General features: G+C 39.6%; 1 protein-coding gene and 1 pseudogene across 2 annotated transcripts in view; both read right to left on the bottom strand.

Annotated features, from left to right (window-relative positions):
• Nucleotides 1-23,114, bottom strand: part of RAB2A (RAB2A, member RAS oncogene family) — a 107,488-nt gene that overhangs the window by 62,758 nt on the left and 21,616 nt on the right. For both annotated transcript variants that reach the window (XM_033203225.1, XM_033203226.1), the window contains exon 2: nt 305-376. In XM_033203225.1, coding sequence (XP_033059116.1) covers nt 305-376 — 72 coding nt within the window. The remainder of the gene's footprint in view (nt 1-304; nt 377-23,114) is intronic.
• On the bottom strand, nt 22,173-22,347 carry LOC117079725 (annotated as a pseudogene).

Genomic DNA, 23,114 nt, shown 5'->3' with positions numbered 1-23,114 from the left:
AAGTTGAGTCCAAGTTTCTGCTCTTACATTGCTTGGATACTGTCTCTTAATTGTTTCATCCTTAATTACAATTGAAATCTTAAAAACTACTGTCTTTCAGCATACTAACCACTTCTACCAAGCTGGGTAATATTTATTTTTAATACACATACTTTTAAAAAGTGACAGAGACAAAACTGCATAACAACAAATCCAGTTTCACGGATTTTAGCATCATCACTAGTAGATTGGATGGACCTTCTAGCATTTTCCATTTAAACTACCCAAAACTTTTAATGCTTCTCATCCCTTTTATAAAACTTACCAATAGTAAGGTCATGCACTGGCTGAAACCTCTTGTCTGTAAACTGTAGCAATAAGCATGATTTACCAACACCTGAAAGTTAAACAAAAAATAAATGAGACAAAATTCACAGAAATTAAGACACTTTACAAAAAGGACACAGAAAAGAGGCAGCCAGTGATTCTGGTGCACTGTGAATAATCTACCATGATTTCCTCAGTACTGTAATTTCTTGCAAAATAAGAAGACTAATGATTTAGGTGGAAGCTGTAAACCAATCTAAAGTACACTTGCTTTCTTACAGTCTAAAGTTCATTTCTTACAATCTAAAGTACATTTCTTTCTTACACATTCAATATTTCAATGTGAAAGACAAATGTGGCAGCTAAACTCGTAGACGACAACTAACCAGGTCCTCCTGATAGCCTCTACTACGGTAGTGTTTTTGCACACTTTTGTTTTTTGTGTAACAGTGAAAATATTTAAAGCATAGTAATAGTTCATTTTATCATACTCCCCTATGAACAAACAAATAAATAAGCTAGCAATAAGTGTCTGAGATCTACTTTTCTGGGAAAAGCTCCTTGCTCTGTTTTCTCGCTAATTCATTTCACGAGCAAATGGAATCTGAATTGCATTCCTTCACTCTATTAAAATTGACCCCATTAAGGTCATGAATATAACTTCCACATTTCTAAATTCAAAGAAAAATTTTCTATATTCATCCTACTTGTCCTCTAAGGAAAATTGGATACTGAATACCATACCCCCTTCTTACTCATTTTCAAGTCCTCTAAGAAACACTTCCTCATCCTCATACTAGACAAAGGCTGCTTAATTGATAGCATCCTGCACTTCTACAAAATACTAAAAGCAGTCACCATTCATTCATTCATTCATTCACTCACTTACTCAAAGTCTTTATTGAATGCTAAGTATCACTACACTAGGACTTTAAACTACAGTAATGTGGAAAACCAATATGGTTCCTGTGTATGGAGTTACAGTCTAGTTACAGGTAGAGAAATTAAACAAAATGAATACCGAAATAATATACTGTATATGAATAATTTGAAATAATTATAATGACTGATCTGAAAGAGAACAAAGTGTTATGAGAACGGGTAACAAACTTAGTGCTGTGGCTCAAGCCTGTAATCCCAGCATTTTGGGAGGCCAAGGTAGGCCTTAAGCCCAAGAGTTCAAGACCAGCCTGGGCAACAGAGGGAGACAGTCTTTTAAAACAAAAAAAGACCAAAAAAAAAAAAAAAAAAAAAAAAAGATGGGTGTGGTGGTGTGCATGTGTAGTTTCAGATACTCGAGAGGCTGAGGTGGCAGGATAGTCTGAGACCAGGAGTTGAAGGCTGCTATGATCACCCCACTGCCCTCCAGGGTAGGTAACAGAGTGAGACTCTGTCTCAAAAAACAAACAAATGATACTTAATTTAGACAAAAGGAATGAAGAAAACCTTTTTTTTTTTTTTTTTTTTTGAGACGGAGTTTTGCTCTTTCACCCAGGCTGGAGTACAGTGGCATGATCTCAGCTCACTGCAACCTCTGCCTCCCAAGTTCAAGCAATTCTTCTGCCTCAGCCTCCCAAGTAGCTGGCATTACAGGCGCACAGCACCAAGCCTGATTAACTTTTGTTATCTTTACTAGAGACAGGGTTTTGCTATGTTGGTCAGGCTGGTCTCAAACTCCTGATCTCAGGTGATCCATCCCCCTTGGCGTCCCAAAGTGTTGGGATTACAGGTGTGAGCCACCATGCCTGGCTGGGATAGAGAAAATCTTTCTGAAGAAATGACAGTGAAAAGAAACTGGAATTTCAAAACATGTGATCTTTAGTTTTCTTCTTCGTTGTATTACAAAAGGCCCAAAGTCAAATTCATTTTATCCAATTTTTAACTCTTTTGAACAGACTTTCAGGTGTAGGACAGAAGACAAAAGAACAGTTTTTTTAAGTTAAAAGAGTTAGTTATCAAGTATACGAAAAGAATTTACTCTATGTCCTGAACCTAGCATGAAAGAAAAATTATCTTTTTTTTTTTTTTTTTTTTTTTTGAGACGGAGTCTTGCTCTGTCGCCCAGGCTGGAGTGCAGTGGCCGGATCTCAGCTCATTGCAAGCTCCGCCTCCCGGGTTTACGCCATTCTCTCGCCTCAGCCTCCCGAGTAGCTGGGACTACAGGCGCCCGCCATCTCGCCCGGCTAATTTTTTTGTATTTTTTTTAGTAGAGACGGGGTTTCACAGTGTTAGCCAGGATGGTCTCGATCTCCTGACCTCGTGATCCGCCCGTCTCGGCCTCCCAAAGTGCTGGGATTACAGGCTTGAGCCACCGCGCCCGGCCAAGAAAAATTATCTTTTAAAAGGTGTGAAAGTTCAAAATAGGTTAGCATTTATTTAATATCCCCAATTTTTTCATGTGGTATAGAAAAAATGTATGTAGTTAGAAATCACAAGTTTTCTTGAGGGACTTCAAGAATCATCTAAGAGTTTGGTAATCATTTAAGTGACAGAAGAACCAGAAAACCCTTTCCCACTTCACAAGAGAATATGTATCACTTTAGTAATACTAATCTTATTCTAAGTGTTGGTTAAATACAGAAAATGCTTATTTCTTTGGTTCCTCATTTTCAGGATTCCATATTCCAGCTCAGACTGGCCACAAACTCTTGACCTCAAGAGATCCTACCACCTTAGACTCTCAAGGAGCTGGGACTATAGGTATGTGTCACTACACCTAAGTTTCCGTGTTCTTAAAAATCTTTTTTTAAATTTTAATTGACACATAATTGTACTTATTTATGAGACAGTGATATTTCCATACAAGTATACAATGTGTAATGATCAATCAGGGTAATCAGCGTATCTGTTCACCTCAAACATTCATCATTTTTTTATGTATGTTGGTAACATTCAAAAATCCTCTCATAGCTATTTGAAAATATACAAGAAGTTATTAATCATAGTCACTCTATAGTACTATAGAACAGGAGAACTTATTCCTGCTGTAATTTTGTACCTGTTAACCTAACCACTCCCTATCCTCACCTTTCCCCTACCCTTCCCAGCCTCTAATACCCACAATTCTACTTTCTGACTTTATGAGCTCAACTTTTTAAGCTATTACTTATTGTGGATATGAGGACATGCAGTGTTTACTTTTCTGTACCTGACTTATTTCACTTTACATAATGTCCTCCAGTCTCATCCATGTTGCCACAAATGACAGGATTTCATCCTTTTTTATGGCTGAATAGTATTCCATCACGTATATTTACCACATTTTCATTATCCACTCATCTACTGGTGGACACTTAGGTTGATTCTACATCTTGGCTATTGTGAATAGTGCTGCAACAAACATGGGAGTGCAGATATTAACACTACTTTGATATAATGATTTATATTCCTTTGGATAAATACCCAGTAGTGGGACTGCTGGATCATATGGTAGTTTTATTTTTAGTTCTTGGAGGAATCTTGATATTGTTTCTCTTAGCGACTATAATTTAAATTCCCACCAGCAGCATATAAGAATTCTCTTTTCTCTGAATCCTCACCAGCATGTTATTTTTTATCTTTTTGATAATAGCCAGTCTAACTAAGATGAGATGTTATCTCACTGCGGTTTTGGTTTGCATTTCCCGGATGATTAGTGATGTTGAGCATTTTTTCATATACTTGATGGCCATTTGTGTGCCTTCTTTTGAAAAATGTCCATTCAGATCCTTCCCTCATTTTAAAATCATTTTTGTTTTTACTGTTGAGTTCTTTGTATATTCTAGATATGAACCCCTTGTAAGATAGTTTGCAAATATTTTATCCCATCCTAAAAGCTGTGTTTTCATTCTATTGATTGTTTCCTTTGCTGTGAAGGATTTTAGTTTGATTAATCCCATTTGTCTATTTTTCCTTTCGTTGCCTTTTTGTTTGCTTCTTGTGCTTTTGAAGTCTTATCCATAATATCTTTGCCTAGATCAATGTCCCGAAGCATTTTCCCAGCATTTTCTTCTAGTAGTTTTATAGTTTTGGGTCTAGTTTTGAAAGACCAAAGTATTTCACCCACTTTGAGCTGATTTTTGTATATGGTGAGAGACAGGGGTCTAATTTATTCCTGCACATGGCTATCTAGTTTTCCCAGCACAATTTATTGAAGATAAATACATTCATGCCCATAAACTATATCTATATAATGTATCAGTCTACAACCTCCTTGAAAATAATCTCTTCTGGCTTTGTCAGGTTACAACTATCTCCTTGATGTCTTAATTCTGTGACAACCAACTCCTCTTCTTCCATGTAACCCTGAAAATACTGGAGGTCTTCCTTAACACTCTGCACTCTACCTTTCGTTACCTGTCACTCAAGAGCACGAATCCAGTCCTGTGGCCTCAACCTATGTTCTTCTTTTTCTTTTTTTTAGTTTGAGACGGAGTCTCGCTCTGTCGCCTAGGCTGGAGTGCAGTGGCACGATCTCGGCTCACTGCAACCTCCGCCTTCCGGGTTCAAGCAATTCTCCTGCCTCAGCCTCCTGAGTAGCTGGGACTACTGGCGCACGCCGCCATGCCCAGCTAATTTTTTGTATTTTAGTAGAAACGGGGTTTCACCATGTTGCCAGGCTGGTCCTCAACTTATCTCTATAAATTAGTCAGTGATTATCAAAATCCACCACCTTAACTTCACTCCAATTATTTCCAACTGCCTACTAAACATTTACACTTCAATACCTTCAGCTCCAAAACTCAGACTTCTGGAACCGATTTCATTCTTTTTCATTCTCTTATTCATTATCCTCCCAATCAACCTGTGATTCACCCTACCCATGACAGAAGAGACCAAAACATAGCTTCTCCTTCAGTATTTCCTAATCTCTGGAATTGTTTCCCAATGGATCATACTTAAAAGAAACTTGGAATCATCCTTAATTACTCCTCTTCTTTCATCATTCAGCTCTAGTGGTTCATTAATCTCATCAATTCTCTCCGACGGTCTTCATAAATTCCATGCTCTAGCCTCCTCTGAATCATCAGTGCTCTAGTTCTGGTTCTCACTAAGAGCCAGACCTTTTGTCCTTCAGCCTTTCTAATCTATTTTGTAAATCACTGTGAAAATGTCTGCTAAAATGCAGATACAGTTAACTCACTCTCACGTTACACTGACTAAAATATAAAAATTCAAGATCTTCAAAATAGTACACAAGGTCCTTTTTGAGCTGAAAATTATTACTCTAAGAGATTAATACTATGACAACACAGTCCAAAGACTCTACAGTTAGCAACAACAAACCATCTCTTGTCCCCTGAAATGATATCATATCTTTTTGCTGGTACCTTTTACAAAGGAACTTTTCACCTCCTGGCAAATTTAAATTCATGCTTTAAGACTTAACTCAAAGTTTCATATACTCTCTTTGGTAGAACACTCCTGTTCCAAAGATTCTACCAATCCCCAAGCAGAACTAATGGTTTAGCCCCGACAATCATATACGCCAATGAATCAATCAATTTCAGCCTTGGGTTCCCATAATACTTTATACACGCCTCAAAACCCTGATTAGAATCCCAGCTCTGTCACTTATTAGCTGTAACACAGGGTACTTGACCTTTCTGAGCCTCAGAATTCTTGTCTATAAAATGGAGGAAATCTCTACCCTCAATGAACTGTTGTAAGAAGCAAATGAAATATACAGATATAAAAGGGACCCTGTACAGTACTGGTAACCTGAGTGTGTCCTGTTTATAACAATTATTTGAGCTATACACTTAGGATACATGCATTTTTCTATGTGCCTAATATACTTCAATAAAAATGAAAACAGCAGGCAGGTGGCTCAAGCCTGTAATCCCAGCACTTTGGGAGGCCGAGACGGGCGATCACGAGGTCAGGAGATCGAGACCATCCTGGCTAACACGGTGAAACCCCGTCTCTACTAAAAAATACAAAAAACTAGCCGGGCGAGGTGGCGGACGCCTGTAGTCCCAGCTACTCCGGAGGCTGAGGCAGGAGAATGGCGGGAACCCGGGAGGCGGAGCTTGCAGTGAGCTGAGTTCCGGCCACTGCACTCCAGCCTGGGAGACAGAGCAAGACTCTGCCTCAAAAAAAAAAAAAAAAAAAAAAAATTGAAAACAGCAAAATGACGATCTTTTTGATGCATCAATTTGGCTAGGCCCTACCCTAGTTATGCAGTCAAACACTAATCTAGGTGTTGCTGTGAAGGCATCATACATGTAATACAAATCCATAATCAGTTGACTTTAAGTGTGACGGGGGCTTCCCAAAGAGAAGAAATAATTCCACCTGTGGATAGCAACTTTAGCCATACCTGTGGGTTACAGCCTATCCTGAGGATTTCAGACTTACTTGTCTAGCCCCCACAATCACATAAACCAAATAAACCAATCAATTTCAATTTCAACTCCCATCTCTATCTATCTAATCACATGCACACATATATCCTACTGGTTCTGCTTCTCCAGTTGGACATTGACTTTTTTTCACTTTTTCTTTTTTCAACCCCTATCTTTATTATCTCAGATACTGAATCTTACAAACAACTATCACCATTCAAAAAGCACAGTGTGTAGAACGGAAAGCCCTCAAATAAAGCTATTATTTTTATTAATTGTATCACGCTTTATAGGCTCTCCCATAACAGAACGTGACCCCCAAGTCACATAGTATGTGAGCTCTATTAGGACAGAAATCACTTGCAAGTGTGTGTCCCTAGCACACAGCAGGTACAAAGCAAGCCTCTATCTGTCCTCATATCTTTTTTACTAGAAAACTTGTCTAAGTTGTTGACTGATAACAGAGAGAAAATGTGCATATACAGCTAATTCTGAATTTTCCTTACTACCTCTAGAAGATGGGAGGGGTTTAACCAACTGTGTAACTTTCCATATATCATTTCATCTCTTTGGACATAATTTTACTATATGTACAGAGAATCACAGAATTGAGCCAGACAATCATCAAGTTTCTTTCTAACTCTACTAATTGGCCCTGATGATTTATTACTTAGAGCTTTAAATTTTTAATAATGTTTTCTTCTCATGGATAAAGTTAACCTCTGAGTATCTGTTTAAATAGAAATGGAAAACAATGAATCCATCACGTCACAAAGTATACTAATGAAGAGAACATAGAGAACTTTTTTCCCTACAACTTATAAGAGTGATAGGTCACGGAGCATGGTGGCTCACACCTGTAATCCCAGCACTTTGGGAGGCTGAGGCAGAAGGATCACTTGAGACCAAGAGTTCTAGTTCAGCCTGGGTAACATAGCAAGACCCCATAGGTATTTAAAAATTAGGCCAGGCATGGTGGCCCATTCCTGTAATCCCAGCACTTTGGGAGACTGAGGTGGGTAGATCATGAGGTCAGGAGTTCAAGACCAGACTGGCCAACATGGTGAAACCCCGTCTCTACTAAAAATACAAAAATTAGCCGGGTGTCGTGGCAGGCACCTGTAATCCCAGCAACTAGGGAGGCTGAGGCAGGAGAATCGCTTGAACCTGGTAGGCAGAGGTTGCAGCGAGCTGAAACTGTGCCACTGCACGCCAGCCTGGGCAACAAGAACGAAACTCCGTCTTTAAAACAAAACAAAACAAAAACAAAATCCCAGCTACTCAAGAGGCTGAGGCATCAGAATCGCTTAAACCTGGGAAGTGGAAGCTGCAGTGAGCCGAGATTGTGCCACTGCACTCCAGCCCAAGCGACACAGCAAGATTCTGTCTCAAAAAAATAAAAATAAAATAGAAAGGCATGGTAGCGCATCTTGTGGTCCTAGCTACTCAGGAGGCTAAGGAGGGACGACTGCTTGAGCCTAGGAGTTTGAGGTTGCAGTGAGCTATGACTAAGCCATTGCATTCCAGCCTGAGTGACAAGCAACACCCTGTCTCTAAAATAGAATAAAAATAGTAAAAATAAAAGATGTACAGCTTCTATTGAATGTCACTTTTGCACCACTGCAAAGTTGAAAAATTGCTAAGTCAAACCATCATAAGACAGAGACCATCTGTAGTTATCTTTTTAGTGCCTCAGTTTCCTAATCTGTAAGAAGTAGGTTAATAACACCTATCTAATAAGATAATTGAGAACATTAAATAAGTTAATCCATTCTAAGTCTTAAAACAGTGTCTGGCACATAGTAAAGTTTCAAAAAATAATTAAACAAATGTTTGCTGCTACCATCAATAGTAAACCACTATTACTATGTCTGTTTACACTTTAGGCTCCCTAAAAGCATGAACCATGATCTATTCATCTTCAGCATTAGCCACATGTATCTCCAGTGCAAAGACAAAGGCTCACCAAACTTGCGGAATGGGGTGAAAGACTATAAACTTGTTTCTTTCCCAACATGTGTGCACAAATGTGTATGCGTATACAGGAGAGGGAGAGAAATAGAATCAGTTGCAGGGTGTTAAATGCTATGGTAAAAAGAAAAAGCAGAGCAGGGCAAGGATGTAGGACCCGAAATGCTGGGGTAGGGGGAAGGAAGACGGTATATTACTAAACCAGGTAGTCTCTCATGGAGAAGGTGAGATTTAAATGAACGTTTAAAGGAGATGAGGAAATAGGCCAGTGGATCACTGAGAGAAGAGTATTATTCCACACCAAGGAAACAGTTTAGAAGAAAAGTTCTAAGGTGGCACATTTTAGAGAAACTGCAATAAGGCCAACACGGTTAAAGCACAGGAGGCAGGGAGAGTCATGCCCCTAGGAACTAGGATATAGGAATGACAGGGGCCTAATCATACAGAACCTAAAGAACTCTGTAAGTTTATTGAGATAAAATAGGGGATTTACTGGATAGTTTTCAGCAGAGGAGTAAAATAATTTTACTTAAATTCTAAAAGGCCTACTGGCTGCTACAATGAGAACAAACTTATAAGTAGAAGCAGACGAAGGCAGAAGCAAAGAAGGCAGGTGTGGTGGCTCACGCCTTCCCTAGCACTTTAGGAGACCAAGGCAGGTGGACTGCTTGAGCCCAGGAGTTCAAGACCAGCCTGGACTACATGGTGAGACCCTGTCTCTACAAAAAAATACAAAAGACTTAGCCAGGCATGGTGGTGCACACCTTAGTCCCAGTTACTTGGGGGGCTGAGGTGGGAGGATCACTTGAACCTGGGAGATGGAGGATGCAGTGAGCTGAGATCGTGCCACTGCACTTCCAGCCTGGATGATGGAGTGAGACCTTGACTAAAAAAAAAAAAAAAAAAAAAAAGCGTGAACCAGTAAGGAGTTTTCTCAATAAGACAAGAAATGGTGACTTGGACCAGGGTGGTTGCACTGGGGGTAGCTCAAAGTGACTGATTTCGTGAGGCAGAGCCAAGAGAATGTGTTGACAGTATGAATTATTTGAGAAAGAGAAGTGAGTTAACAATGATTCCAATGTTTTTGCCTGATCAAACAGTGAGTTCAGTGAGATGGGAGATGTAGGTAGAGCAGATTGAGAGTGGACAGGTCATCAGTTCCAGTTTGGTTATTTTGAGTTGAGATGTCTATTAGTCTTCCAAGAGACAAAGCTGAGTAGACAACTCAATATGTGAGTACAGATTTCAAGAAAGACGTTCAGGATGAAAATAAGCCACATGTAAAGAGGAATCAGCAAAAAAAATAATAATAATAAAAAAGACTGACACATAGCCCAAGTTTGTTATTTAATCACAGAATTAAACAGAATGAGAATAAACAAAAATGGATTTTGAGTGAAGGCTGGCAAATTCCAAAACCTTTTTTTTTTTTTTTTAAAGGAGGACAAATAGAAAGCCTGGATTTAAATCTTTACCAACAACAACAACAAAAAAACTTCTGGAAAGGAATCCCCTATAAACAGTTATTTTTGCTACTTTTCTAATAGAAATGGAAAATTAAAGAAAAAGCAACTATCTAGTCTTTTAAAAAAATTTATGCTGGGATCTCTGATAAAAACCCAATTTGAAATGGGGAGAAAAAACTATCTCCTGCCAATGGCTTTCATTCTGCACCAAGAACAAGGCCTGTGCACATCCTCTCCCTTTCTCTCCACGTAGACAGATATTCCACATTACAGATGCCGTCCTTTGTCACTCCATGTGAAGTAGCTCCAATCCCCAATCATTTTCTACCCATTAGTAGTTTTCAATCCACACCAAAAAAAAAAAAAAAAAAAAAAGGCCCAAAAAGCAAAAAACAAAAACAAAAAGCAACCCAAGCTGATGCTCAGGCCTCACACCTCCAGAGATTCTGACTGAATTGTGTAGTCATTAAAAGCACTACCTGGGTGATCTTGGATAAACTACTTGGCCTTTGCACGCATCACTTTCAAAAATGAGGATAAGAACAATACATACTTCACAACAAGAGTTGTGAGAATTAAACCAGTTAACATATATAAAGCACTGAAAACATGTAGGAAGCACTATGTAATAACTTACCAGTATTATTATCTAATTAAACAAAGACAAAAATCCAACAAGGATCACCTCTTCACTTGAAGCTTCCTCTAGATGTCCATGTAGTTTATCTTTTCTTTACATCCTAGAGAAGTACTATATTCCTTTACCATTCAAAACTAGATCTCAGCCCTCTCTCCCTGTTTGGAGATCTAGCAACTCGTTTTTCTTGCATCTTTATTACCTGCTTCTCCATGGAAATCTTTTGACACATGCATTCAAGTCTCCCATCCTCGAACACACTCAAGAGAAGGTTGGTCAAGTCTTGTACATCAAATTCTCTTAGCTATCACAAATAGTAAATATCACTAACTAGAATCTTAAACCTGATAGAAGGTTTGAGAAGGCTTAAGAAAAAAGAAAAAGTCCAACACAAAGAATTACCCTGAGATTTTGAAGACTACCTGTACAGATGACAAAGGTTATTTATTTGTTTTCCTAAACAAACAGAAAGCCATACGTTCCCTCCACCTCTTCTAGTATTGCTCTGGATGTGATCTTTCCCTCAATGGACTTCAGAACACTTTATCTCTGAAACGATAATTATTATGTACTAACTTTTATCTTACACTACAGTTATTTAAATGCCTGTTTTTACAACATTTATAAACAAAGTTCCTTTGGGGCAAGATCTGTATTCCTATTCATCTTTTCATCCTCCAAAGCACCTAGAATGATCTGTTCAGCTAGTATTGATGAAATATTTGTTTAATGAATAAAAAGCAGATGTGCAAAACATTGTTTTTTAAGGCCTGATGTGGATATCTTGGATATACACAGATCATCACCACTCTGTAATTAATTGAAATCACTACACTTATTAATGCTGCTATTAGAGTTGCTACCATATCTTACCTTCTTCCTTTACTCAGGGTCGGAGTCACTGTCCCTCAGTAGGACACCATTGTGAGAGCTGAATATTAAATACCAAGTCAATGAAATAACAACTATGAGTAGTACTCATTAAAAATCAGATTCCTGGTCGGGTGTGATGGGTTCACACCTATAATCCCAGTGCTTCAGGAGGCCAAGGCAGGAGGACTGAATGCTTGAGCCCAGGAGTTGGTGACCAGCCTGGGCAACATAGCACCTCTACAAAAAATAGGCTGGGTATGGTGGTGCATGGCAGTAGTCTCAGCTACTTGGAGGATGAGGTGGAAGGATCACCTGAGTTCAGGAGGCTCAGACGTTATTGTCCCACTGCACTACAGCCTGGGTGACAGTGTGAAACCTTGTCTCCAAAAATAAAAATAAAAAAAAAAAAACAGACAGATTCCTGAAGCCCCATCTCAGAGATTTAGTATGTCTTTGGTGGGGCCCAAGAACTAATTAAGTCCTCTGGTCACTTTAAGGCAAAGAGTCCTTACGAGTAGGTGCTGGGTATTCTACTGAAGTTCATTTTCCTTGTCCTAAACCAACTTCCCACTAATTGCAAGATTTGTCAATATTAGTGACGATTCTATTTTTACAATCACAAACCAAACAGCTTTAATTTAAAATATGTGAAAACGAGGTCAGGCATGGTGGCTCACAACTGTAATCCCAGTACTTTGGGAGGCCGTGGTGGGCAGACTGCTTGAGCTCACGAGTTCAAAACCAGCCTGGGCAATATGGTGAAACCCCGTGTCTACCAAAAACACAAAAAAAACTAGACATTTTGTAATTATATTATAAACTGAAAAATCATGAAACATGAAAAAATAAAGTCTGCCCTTTTCAAATAGAGTATTAATAAACAACAGGCTTTACAGTTGTAACACCAGTGTTCAAATTCATCTGGATAATTTCATAACCTGTGACCTCAGGCAAGTTAGTTACGGAAACTGAGCTCTACTTCTACATCTATAAAATTGCAAAATGAAAATACAGGCCAGGGGCTCACACCTATAATCCCAGCACTTTGGGAGGCGAAGGTGGTAGAATCACTTGAGGCAAGGAGTTTAAAGACCAGCCAGGGCAACATACGGAGACTCCATCTCTATTTAAAAAACAAAAAGAAAAAAAAGGCACTAGGAAAAAAAAAAAAAAAGAAAAGAAAATACAGCATTCCTATTTCAGAGGAATGTCATGAGGCTCAAGTGATAAAAGTGGTAGCATTTTGCAAATTTAAAGTTTTAATACAAATGTTAAACCGAGGATTCTTCAAGATGAGTACAGCTAAGAGAGCATTATCTCCAACTAAACTCACCTGACCACATTAAAAAACTTAAATGAATTGGGCTGGGCATGGTGGCTCATGCCTGTAATCCTAGCACTTTGGGAGGATGAGGCAGGCAGATCACCTGAGGTCAGGAGTTTGAGACCAGCCTGGCTAATAGGGTGAAACCCTGTCTCTACTGAAAATATAAACATTAGCCAAAATAGCTTGAATCCGGGAGGTGGAGGCTGCAGTAAGTGGAGATCACACCACTACACTTCAGCCTGGGCAACAGAGGGAGAAAAAAGAAAAAAAGAAAAAAAAGAATTGAAGGAAATATCTACAGTTTTATCACCTTTTTTTTTTTTTTTTTTGAGAAGGCGTCTCACTCTGTCGCCCAGGCTGGAGCGCAGTAGTGCGATCTCAGTTCACTGCAACCTCCACCCCTCTAGTTCAAGCGATTCACCCTGTAATCCCAAGTAGCTGGGATTACAGGCACCCGCCAACATGCCCAGCTAATTTTCGTATTTTTAGTAGAGACAGGGTTTCACCATACTGGACAGGCTGGTCTTCAACTGAACTCGTGACTTCAAGTGATCCACCTGCCTCAGCCTCCCAAAGTGCTGGGATTACAGGCGTGAGCCACCATGCCCAGTCATCACTCTCTTTTTAAACAGAATGATTTCGGGATTGTTTTCATGCTGTTGGTTTGCCATATATTATCCCCTTGCCTCCAAGAGAATAATCTTCATTTCATCAGCTACATACTCTCTGGCGGTTTACTGTAGTAAACTGGAAAATGGCCCCCCAAAAGATATGTCCAAGTCCTGACCCCAGAACCATGAATGTGACTTTATTTGGAAAAAGGACCTCTGCAGATGTAATTAAGGATCTCTAGATGAGCTCATCCTGGATTGAGGGTGGAGCCTAAATCCAAATGACAAGTGTCCTTCTAAGAGAAAGGCAGGAGACAAAGACACAGGGGAGAAAGCAAAGTGAATGAAGACAAGGAGAGAGAGTACAGTTCTGCTGCCAGAAGCCAAGGAACGCTTGGAGCCACAACAAGCTGGAAGAGACAAGGCAGGATTCTCCCTGGAGCCTTCTGAGAGAACGCATCTAATATCAGGCGTCTGGCCTCAAGAACTGTGAGAGAACACATTTCTGTGATTTTAAGCCACCAAGCTCATAAGTTGTTACAGCAGCCCCAAAAACCTAATACACTAATCAAGAGTCATCTTTCATTCCTAAGACTCTTACGTTGTTAGTTTCCCAGTCTTGTCGATTCTGTCTATAATAATTCCTACTGCGATCAGTAAGTTACTCAAACACAAGAAATACTGAGTAGTATGGGAAAAGGAAATTGGGAATACGGAGCATTTATCTGAGAAGGCTGTCCAGTGAAAGCTAGGAGGGAAGAGAAGAGACAGTTACTCAAAGAATATTAATTGAATGCATCATGCCTACTATATTTCAGGCATCAAGCTTAGTAATAAAAATAAAGTTTCCAAGAGGATGTAGCTTTAAGAACGTAAAACATCTTTCTCCTGGAAACTGCAAAGTGTAGAAAAAAGTATGCTAACAAAGCTGAGAGTTGCTAAAGAATCAATTAAAAAAAGAAACAGACAATATGAAGAACTAACCTTCTATCCTCTTTCCCTTGATGCAATCATCTACTACTATGTCTGTTTCTTTCTTTTACAGTATTAAAGTACACCCAGTATTAAAACACTTCTGGGATGAGACCAAAATCACAAAAATGAGTAAATGAGACATAAACTCAGCTGAAAGCCTATGTTCCCATATGTCAGTATCTCTTACACACTGGGGCTCTGCATACATTTTTTATTCAGTGTTCTTTCTTTTCCTTTTTTTTGACGGAGTCTCGCTCTGTTGCCCAGGTTGGAGTGCAGTGGCACGATCTCGGCTCACTGCAACCTCCGCCTCCCAGGTTCAAGCGATTCTCTTGCCTCAGCCTCCCGAGTAGCTAGAACTACAGGCACATGCCACCACGCCCAGCTAATTTTTTTGCATTTTTAGTAGAGATGGCGTTTCACCGTGTGAGCCACAATGGTCTCGATCTCCCAACCTCATGATCTGCCTGCCTCGGCCTCCCAAATGGCTGGGATTACAGGCATGAGACACCACACCCAGCCTATTCAGTGTTCTTCCTCTAATAATAACCAGCGACTTCTTTTGTCTACAGCTACTCATCTTCAAGATTTAACTCAAGTGTCATATCCTCCAGGAGGCTTTCCATAACACACACCTCTCTTTACAAAGGTAGAAGTATCTTCCTTTGTATTCTCCTGATTTTTATTTATTTTTGGTGGTGGTGGTGGGGGGGTACTGCTGCAGGCCACATCTGATTTTTTCAAAGATGAAAATTATCTGTCTGTGAATGTATAAAATAATTTATTTAACTGTCTGGTTTCAGGGGAAAAACACAATAGCCTCTTGTCAACGCCAGAAGAGAAAGAACACTGACAAGTTTCTGTGATTATCTCACTCAGCATGGGTGTGACATGGACTCCAGGAAACCAAATCTAGACCTGTGTTTCAATCACTAAATGAAGTAGGCCTCACTGAAGGCCTAGACTTTAAAAATAGACTTATGAAGAACTGTAAGCGTATGATGTATTCAGAAACTACTTACTAAGCACCTTAAATGGATACACAATGGTTAATGGAGTTCTGTTCTTGTCGCCCAGGCTGGAGTGCAATGGTGCGATCTTAGCTCACTGCAACCTCTGCCTCCTGGGTTCAAGCAATTCTCCTGCTTCAGCCTGCCGAGTAGCTGGGATTACAGGTGCCTGCCACCACACCCAGCTAATTTTTGTATTTTTAGTAGAGACGGGGTTTCATCACGTTGGCCAGGCTGATCTGGAACTCCTGACTTCAGGTGATCTGACCACCTCCCAAAGTGCTAGGATTATTCTTTATCCTGCATTCTTTATGAAATCTCTTTACTTTTTTTTTTTTTTTGAGACGGAGTCTCATTCTGTCGTCCAGGCTGGAGTGCAGTGGTGTGATCTCTGCTCACTGCAACCTCCACCTACCAGGTTCAAGCAATTCTCCTGCCTCAGCCTCCTGAGTAGCTGGGATTACAGGTGCACGCCACCACGTCCAGCTAATTTTTGTATTTTTAGTAGAGATGGGGTTTCACCATGGTGGTCAGGCTGATCTCGAACCCCTGACCTCGTGATCCACCCACCTCGGCCTCCCAAAGTGCTGGGATTACAAGCGTGAGCCACTGCGCCCCGCCCAAAATCTCTTTACCTTTAACTCCCTTAAAGTTCTAATTTTTTCCCTTAGTTTTCACCTAATGTCCTTTTGTTGTCTCAGGATCACATCTAAGAAACCATATTACCGCCGGGCGCGGTGGCTCAAGCCTGTAATCCCAGCACTTTGGGAGGCCGAGATGGGCGGATCACGAGGTCAGGAGTTCGAGACCATCCTGGCTAACACGGTGAAACCCAGTCTCTACTAAAAAATACCAAAAAAGCTAGCCGGGTGAGGTGGCTGGCGCCTGTAGTCCCAGCTACTCGGGAGGCTGAGGCAGGAGAAGGGCGTAAACCCGGGAGGCGGAGCTTGCAGTGAGCTGAGATCCGGCCACTGCACTCCAGCCTGGGCGACAGAGCGAGACTCCGTCTCAAAAAAAAAAAAGAAACCATATTACATTTAACTGTCAAGGCCTTCTTAAGGTTCCTCTTGGTTTTAACAGTTTCTCATGCTTTCCTTTTTTTGATGTTCTTGACAGTTTTGAGGAGTACTGATTAGGTATTTTGTAACATGCCCTGTGTTGAAATCTGTCTAATTTTTTCATGATTAGACTGGGATTATAAGTGTTTGGGAGGAAGATGACAGAGAAAGATTATCATTTTCATCACATCATATCAAGGGTACATACTATCAATGTGACTGATCATTGTTGATTTTAACCTTCATAACCTGGCTAAGGTAGTCTGTCAGGCTTCTCCAATGCAAAGGAACTTTCCCCCTCTTTTCCATACTGTATTCTTGGGAAGGAAGTTACTATGCACAGCCCACACTAGAAGAGTTGACTTCTGCCCCAGAGTTTTCACATAGGGAAAAGTTTTTTCCCCATTGTGTCTTATATAATGTCATCTCTCATCACCATATCCAATCTTTTGCCTTTCCATATTGTTTTAACATTACCATGTGTAGGCATTACTTTTACATTAAAAAAATGGGCCAGGCATCATGGCTCACACCTGTAATTCCAGCACTTTGGGAGGCCGAGGTGGGCAGATAACTTGCGGTCAGAAGTTCCAGACCAGCCTGACCAACATGGGGAAACCCCATCTCTACTGAAACTACAACAAAACTAGCCAGGTATAGTGGCACACACCTGTAATCCCAGCTACTTGAGAGGCTGAGGCATGGGAATCGCCTGAACCTGTGAGACGGAAGTTGCGGTGAGCCAAGATTGCGCCACTGCACTTCAGCTTGAGCGAGAGAGGGAATCTGTCTCAAAAAGAAGAAGGGAGGGAGGGAGGGAAGGGGGCAGGCATGAAGGCAGTATTTGAGGTATACACTTTTCAGAAATGGAAAAGTGCCTAAAAATTATCTTCATTTTTAACACTTTTCACTCCCTATGATATCCTTCACTAAATCCTGATAATTCCAGCTCTCATCTGTACATACCACTGCCTTAGACAAGGCCTCTAGGAACCCCTTCTCTGGAACATTTTAATTACCATCTAACTATATACCCGTACCCTTCTAATCTATCCTACATGTGACTGCACCAGGAATGGATGAGAAAAAAAGAGAATGGATGAGTCAGAAGAAAAGGATTACATTTAACATCTAGTGTGTCTATGCCACTATATTACAATATGAATATATATGGTATTTGGTTTTAAAGTTAATTATAATTCTAGTTGTATAATCTTTCTTTTAAAAATTTCAATGCATTCCACTGTCTACTCTCAGAATAGAGTTCAAACTCTACCTTAACCTGTCACATGTACCTCCCTAGGTCTACCATGTTTAATGGATTTATCTTTCCAGCCTTATTTCTCATAACAGCCTGACACAGGGTCTATACTAAAGTTAAACTGGACCATTCATATCAAGGACAGTACAAGGTGTGGAACTTAGCAGACAACTGCCTTCCTGTTTACTCCTATTTCTATATTTTGATTTTTTACCATTTCTACTTGTCAGAACCAGTTCAAATGTTATTGTACCCTATTTTCCAAGGAGAAAAAAGGCATTCCCCTTCTTACAAAATGCCACACTTTCTTGCAGTTCCTCAATCAGAGTCCTTATCATATTCTACAAGTACAGCTAGACTATAAACCCCTTAAGGGTAACGACGCATCAAATCTACTTTTTAAATCCTTCACAATTGTACTTAGTCCTACGTTTTATATTTGGTGAACTTACACCTTCTTCGTTTCAAAAGACACGACCAATTTAAGAGATAACAAATATTCACTGGACTAGATTTGAATCCTGTGTATGACACTGAAAAAGTTGCTTCAGGTCTCTAGGTCTTGTTTGCTTATTTGTGTAACGGTAATTATACCACATCTTATTCATCGGTTATTGTGAGAAATAAAAGATAATATGTAATACTGCATCTAGGAAAAATCACTTCTTTTTCCTTTCCAAATACCTAAAGACAAGCTCACTTTATCTGCTAAGGCCAAATTGCTCTAAACGTACATACTTGATTAAGCACTTATCATATGGTACTTTTATTATCAATTTACATATCTAGCTTTACTCCTCAGGAGCAGCAACATTTGCCTTTTTGTATTTTGAAAACGACCTTGCACAGTGGACTGGCTTAAAAGCAGATGCTCAGGGAATGAATTAATATATCTCATGCTCACTGGAAAGATCACAAAGTAACAGACAACAGACTATTCTATCAAACAACTCTAGCCTACATCTCAAGAAAAAAAGCTACCAATTTCTAAAAAAACCAAAAAACATTCAATAGTGGATTTTTCAGATGGGAAAATGATGCTAGAGAATGAAAACATGACTGCATTAAATTAGAGTTGTATCTATATTATTATCTGCCCCTAACTTAAGTGTTATTTTCCTTTGAAAAGGTAGTGAGTACACTCATGTGCCAGTTATCAATTGACTGCCTTTTTGCTCCAAATCCACCCTTCACTGTCCTTCAAGTGAGACTGAAACCTTCCTACCTTGGCAGGGCACAGGGCATGACAGCTTCATTAGCACTCAGCAACCCTCTATGGCCATCTGCCCCTAGCACTCCTTCAGGTTGCTTTCCATGGAGTTCTCAGGCCACACACACACCATGGAAGGCTTCCCAAGCAGCTGTCCAGCCCATTTCAGTTCCTTAATGTCTCTGACATCTAGTAGGCCTCAGCCATGCCCCTCCAATGAGGTCTGAAATGTCAGATCTGTTCCTTCCTTCCGTGCTCTGCATAGCCTTAGAGGTAGTGACTACTACCCTAACTGCTGTTACTATAGTCTTCAGAGTTCTCTCTACCTCTCAGCCAATTCCCCCATTACTCTAATCCTACGTTACAGTTAAGGACTGTTTACATTAGACTTTCTCTGTTCAAATTCCTGTGTAGTTTCTGTTTCCTAATTGAACTCTAAATGATACAACTAGCATGAATAATAATATCCTTCATTAGATAAGCCAAATTTAATTTGGTAAAGTTGAGGGTATTTGAATATCGGTAAAATTTAAATTTTCTTAGGAAAGACATAGTTTGTCTTTAAGTGTAGTATTTTGGCAAATACAAAGCTAGATATGATTTAAATCTTAAAAAACTAGAAAACAGAGCATTCAATAATTTTATTAGGGAATACATTACAGAGATATTAAATCTGATAGCAAGTAAGAATGTGGCAAAAATGGCATCCCTATTCCTTTCTTCCTCCCAACTCGTGGAACTTTCCTCACTAGTTTGTCTTAATAGTGGAAAATGGCTAGAATGTTTACGAAAAATCAGGAAGAATAAAACTGGGCTATATGGCCAGGCATGGTGGCTCATGCTTGTAATCCCAGCACTGGGAGGCTGAGGTGGGAGAAATGCTTGAGGCCAGCAGTTTGAGACCAGTCTGGGCAACACAGTGAGATCCTATCTCTATAAAAAATCAAAAATTAGCTAGCCGTGGCGGTGTGCACCTGCAGTCCCAACTACTCAGGAGGCTGAGATGGGAGGATTGCTTGAGCCAGGGAGGTCAAGGCTGCAGTGAGCCATGATCATGCCACTGCACTCCCACTGGGCAACAAAGTGAGACTCTGCCTGAAAATAAACAAATAAAATAAAATAAAAAAGAAAACAGTTACAAATACCTCTTAGAATTGTAGGATGTCAGTTTTGTTGGAACTAGAGAGGTCCTCTGGTGTGATGTGTTTTAGACAGCCATACTAGTCAGGTCATGAAACCAATTTAGTGGATTGGAACTAGCATTAAAAAAAAATTAGATGGGCCAAGGGCGGTGACTCACGCCTGTAATCCCAGCACTTCGGGAGGCCAAGGTGGGTGGATTACCTGAGGTTAGGAGTTCAAGACCAGCCTGACCAACATGGTGAAAAACCCTGTCTCTACTAAAAATACAAAATTAGATGGGTGTGGTAGCACATGCCTGTAATCCCAGCTACTTGGGAGGCTGGGGCACGAGAATCGCTTGAACCTGGGAGGCAGAGGTTGCAGTGAGCTGAGATCATGCCACTGCACTCCAGCCCAGGCAACAAGAGCAAAACTCTGTTTCCAAAAAAAAATTATAACAAAATAACAAATATGTATATGATTAGAATAAGCACACTTAGAAATTTTTGTTTTGGAGATATACATGCATTTACACACATGAACCCTAGATTGCAATGTAAAATATACTTTATACTGTGGCTTATAAAAAACAAACCTAGAAATTACTGTGTAGTGTCTAATCCAACTCATATACAACAAAAGATCTCATCCACATTTTTGCTAGTACTGACGGTAAAATAGATAAACTGGGAAGAATCTGGAATACTTTTATTCTCTTTTAATTGATATTTACGAGGACAGAGATATTTACAAGGACAGAGATCAAAGAAAAAATTTGATTGAATCATTTGTTGGCAATTTAACATAAATAATAAGAGGCAGAAACTCAAAATCAAGTTTTTTTATTCTAAGTCATAGTTTCTTTTCCCACTGGTCCACTCAACCTCCTGAATTTGTTCTTTCCCAGATACATGCTGCTATTTGCAATCAATACATTTGCTAACTAAAAAGAAAGTTATCTCACTTTCCAGCTAGCAATACTAGAGATGAAAGGAACATTCTATAAGTGAAATGATTCTGACACTGCAGAAATTTAATAAAGAGAAATGTTATTAAAAGAACACTATTTCCACTATGCTGACTTTATCCTAAATAATACTGTTCCAATTAGGTCACCTATGTGACCTAATATACACAATTAATGTTGGTTAGGCTGTTGAATTGTAAGTACCTGAAATATATACCAAAGTCAAAATTAAATATTCTTTCTAAATTCATACTTTTAATGGAAGGTAATTTGGCAGTACCTATCAAAATGCAAAATGTAACTACCAGTGACCCAGAAATTTTACTTCTTGCACAAATGCACAAGAAGGCTAACAGCAACACTGTCTATAACGATATTCATCAAAGCAGGTGTAGGTGGACATTTGCTGTTTCTCGCTACCTAGCATCAGAGCACTCTTCTTTGAGATCCCTAGCAGCTAGGGCAGGGAGATATGTGTCCTAGACTGAGCCAATCAGATACTCCTATCTAGAACTTAGAATCTTGAAAAAGTGCTGCAATATCAAGGACCATCAACAGACAATACATGGTGGCTACAGTGGAGATGAGAGCAGTGGAGGCCAGTGGTATGCATCCAGCATCTTCTCAAGCAGGCCGTACTGACAACAGCAATTTTGCTGTGCCTTGCCTTTCTTCATTTTGTCCATCTTCAAATTTGATTTTATTGCTTTCCCGTCTGTGAACCATCCAATCTTTCCAATAAAATCTTCTGTTTACATTAACCAGAATTGGTTTCTGTTATTTGCTACCACAGACCTCAACTAACAGAAATCAGAAGCTGATAAATTGTGGTTTGTCCATCTAGAGTTTTTAAAAAATGAGAGAGATTTACATGTGGTGATACAGAAAGACACTCAAGATTTACCCTCAAATGAAAAAAATAAAACTGTAGAACAGTAGTGATTGTATAATCTTACTGGTAGAATTGGGACACATGTACACATACACAGGCTTACAGAGGTACAGAAAATTTGTGGAAGGATGTTTACTATGCTTGCTTACATATGTAAAGTGTGAAGAGGAACTTTCATCAACACTATATAAGCAGTACTTTTATTTTATTTTATTTTTTTTCTTTCCCACATTTGGGGAAATCGCAGGGGTCAGCACATCCAGAGTGCAATGGATAAGCCTCGGCCTGGGAAAACCACCTTCGTGATCATGGTATCTCCCCTGCCAGGTAAGTATAAGCAGTACTTTTATTGACTTCATCCAACTACCTCCATAGTGTCACTGCATTTAAATAACCAGCAAAACTTCTAGTGTGACCAAATATAGCTACTTTAAATGTTGATCTGGTAAGAAAATTACAAGAAAGCCTGCAAGTAAAATAATGCACTGTGAAATAGAAAATTTTGATTTATTTCTCCTCCCTGTGTCTAAAAATCTCTGAAGAATACTACTAAGTAGTACTTTTTAATAAGACTTATTCATGGCTAAGGCTGAAAATTCACATAGTCACACTTAAGTCCAATATGATTTTTCTACTTCTCCTACAAATTCTTCAAGAAATGAAACTTTAAGCCAGAAAGAATGGGGGGAAAGGCCAAGCAAGAGAAAAAAAAACAAAAAAAAAGATTAAATGGTGAATGAGGCTTATTACTGTACAAATATCTGAGTTGAGGGTAGAAATTTGCCCCAGTTAGAGAATGGGGAAGGGTCTAAAATTCTCTTTTTTTGTTGTGTCTCTGCCAGGCTTTGGTATCAGGATGATGTTGGCCTCATAAAATGAGTTAGGGAGGATTCCCTCTTTTTCTATTGATTGGAATAGTTTCAGAAGGAATGGTACCAGCTCCTCCTTGTACCTCTGGTAGAATTCAGCTGTGAATCCATCTGGTCCTGGACTTTTTTCGGTTGGTAGGCTATTAATAATTGCCTCAATTTCAGAGCCTGCTATTGGTCTATTCAGGGATTCAACTTCTTCCTGGTTTAGTCTTGGAAGAGTGTAAGTGTCC

This window comes from Trachypithecus francoisi, unplaced genomic scaffold (assembly GCF_009764315.1).
Source record: "Trachypithecus francoisi isolate TF-2019V2 unplaced genomic scaffold, Tfra_2.0 Lachesis_group7, whole genome shotgun sequence".
In the NCBI taxonomy this organism is placed as follows: Eukaryota; Metazoa; Chordata; class Mammalia; order Primates; family Cercopithecidae; genus Trachypithecus; species Trachypithecus francoisi.
The sequence above is the reverse complement of the archived record's forward strand: the minus strand, read 5'-3'. Positions and strand labels throughout refer to the sequence as shown.